This window comes from Trypanosoma conorhini (assembly GCF_003719485.1).
Source record: "Trypanosoma conorhini strain 025E chromosome Unknown Tco_14.4_contig_01129, whole genome shotgun sequence".
Taxonomy (NCBI): Eukaryota; Euglenozoa; class Kinetoplastea; order Trypanosomatida; family Trypanosomatidae; genus Trypanosoma; species Trypanosoma conorhini.
The window spans coordinates 1,516-3,730 of NW_021705224.1; the positions used below are offsets into that span (position 1 = coordinate 1,516).

Below are 2,215 nucleotides of genomic sequence, written 5' to 3' on the forward strand. Positions count from 1 at the left end.
GCGAACAACAAGTTCGCTCTTGCGGCGACGGTGACGATCCACGCGGTGCCGGAGAAGGACGACAGCCCCATCCCTTTGCTGCGGGTGAAGATGAATGACTCAACCAACACTGTGCTCTTTGAGCTGTCGTACAACCATGAGCGGAAGTGGCTCTCCAAACCTCATGGCGGCGAGGCTGAGGAGTCTTTGGAGCAGTGGGAACCCAACCAAACCTACCAAGTGACACTGGAGTTTGAAACAGAAGAGTGGTATGTGTACGTTGACGGGGATGAGATTTACGGTGACACCCACGACGACTCTATTTTCGACGCAAGCAGGATCTCGCACTTCTGCTTTGGGGCCGACGCCGGGGGCGGTGCGGCGAGCAGCCAAAATGTGACGCTGGCCAACGTCCTGCTGTACAACGACCTGCTGGCTGAGGATGCGGTGCGGAAGCTCAGCGCCGGCAAAGTCGATTTTCCGCGGCCGGCGACAGAGCCGGAGGTTCCGCCGCCGACTAGCGGTGGTGAAGTGGCTGCGCCCGAGACGACGCCGGAGGAGGACAAGGGAGAGAGCGGTTCACTGCCCGACAAGGACCCCGCCGGCGGCGAAAACGACGACGCCGTTTCGAAGCCTCAGGGCCCCCCATCAGAGCCGAATCCGGAACCGGAAGCGGGAACAGGCGGTTCTGGGGGAACCGACGGTGGGGTCACTCCCGACAACAAAGACGATGTAAATTCCCCCAGCGTCGAGCCAGTGCCAGATGGTTCCCAGAATGAAGGCGCAGAGGTGCCCAAGGAAGATAACACTACTGCAGGCGCTGTGCCCGATCAGCCCCCACCTCCCGTTTCAGGCCAAGGAGGAGAGGCGCTGCCAGGCGTTGACGTTGTGCCGAACAATACGGGTGATGCAGCAGGACCCGAAGGGACACCGACAGTACCCAACGTCCCACCGCTTCCGAATGGCGACAACGCTAATGGCTTCATTCCCAATGACGGAAACGGTGACGGCAGTGTGCATGGGGGTCTGTCTCGGGTAATGCTGCTGACTCTTCTGGGGCTTTGTGGCATTGCGGCTCTCTGCTGAAGGAAAGGAATTATGTATTTGTGGCTTCACACGGGGACTCACTGCCGCGGTCCACGCCGGCCTCGCTTATATATGTTTTCTTTCCTTAATCTATATCTTTTTTTTCCTGCTTTTGTTTTGTTTTTTCCCGCTGGCGCCATTATGGAGTAACCGGCGCCCCTTTTCTCCCTTCTCTGCTCCAATGATCGATTTCTATATGCACTGTCGTGCGTCACGGCTTTCCCCTCCTGTTTCCTTTTGGGCTGCCCACACACACGTGATGGCGGCCGCATTGATGTGCGCCCCGCACGGATTTGACCCCACCGCCCGGCTGAAGAGCTGAGAGAAGGCCGCATGAAATGTGCGAGAGGGATGTGTGGGCTAATGCCACAGGACGATGCTTTTTTTTTTGGTTCGTGCAGGTATTAAATATACACACGCACCCACAGCCCTCTTCTGCTGCTGGACACGTGAAGTATAAGAGCGCCACCTGCCGAAGTAATTCTTTTTTTTTTCCTTCTTTTGGGGGTCGTGCGGGAAGTCGTCACTCCTCTTCTCCGTCTTTTTTTTTCTTTTGCGGCCTGGGCGATGCCTGCCGCTGCCGTGTGTGAGGTCGCGCCGTTCTTCTTAGATCCCTCTCCTGCCGGTGTGCTGACACGCCTCCGTTTTGTTGCTGTCTTTTGTTTCTGCTTCTCCTCTTCCTTCGCTCACGTATACGCACGCGGAAGGAAAGCGAGACCAAACGCGGTTTGCCGCTGCTGGGCGCCTTGAAGTCCCTGAAGTCCCCAGCACACACACACACCGCACACACACAACCGTTTGCGGCCTGAGCGGATCCACCGCAAAAAGGGACGAAAGAGAGGAGCCCAACATGCCCCGGCGTCTGTTTTCCTCCGCGGTGCCGCTGTTCCTTCTCTGCGTGCTAATGTGCAGCAGCACTGGCGCTGTCTCCGCCGAGCAATAAGAAGGGGAAGTGCGCCATCGGGCGCCCAAACATCAATTGTTTGCGAAGGTCACCATTGGCTTGGGCGCCAGAGCGGACTCCGAGGGCGCAACGGGTTCGTTCCGTGTCCCTTGACTTGTTGATGTGAATGGGGGGGGGGGGGGCTGGGTCTTTGCCCTAGGCGCACGCGGGAGGCTCCGCTGTGGGTGTTGCTGCTGGCATTGCCGC

The 2,215-nt window shown here is 58.2% G+C and overlaps 1 protein-coding gene across 1 annotated transcript in view, besides 1 other annotated feature; it reads left to right on the forward strand.

The window, feature by feature from the left end:
• Tco025E_09463 (trans-sialidase) overlaps window positions 1-1,065 on the forward strand; it is a gene marked incomplete at both ends in the record, with an annotated part of 1,362 nt that extends 297 nt beyond the window's left edge. Inside the window, one exon of the mRNA XM_029376282.1 lies at window positions 1-1,065. This exon is cut by the window's left edge and continues 297 nt beyond it. Coding sequence (XP_029223600.1) covers window positions 1-1,065 — 1,065 coding nt within the window.
• Window positions 1,066-1,833: 768 nt separating this feature from the next.
• Window positions 1,834-1,858: a microsatellite.
• Window positions 1,859-2,215: the final 357 nt, after the last annotated feature.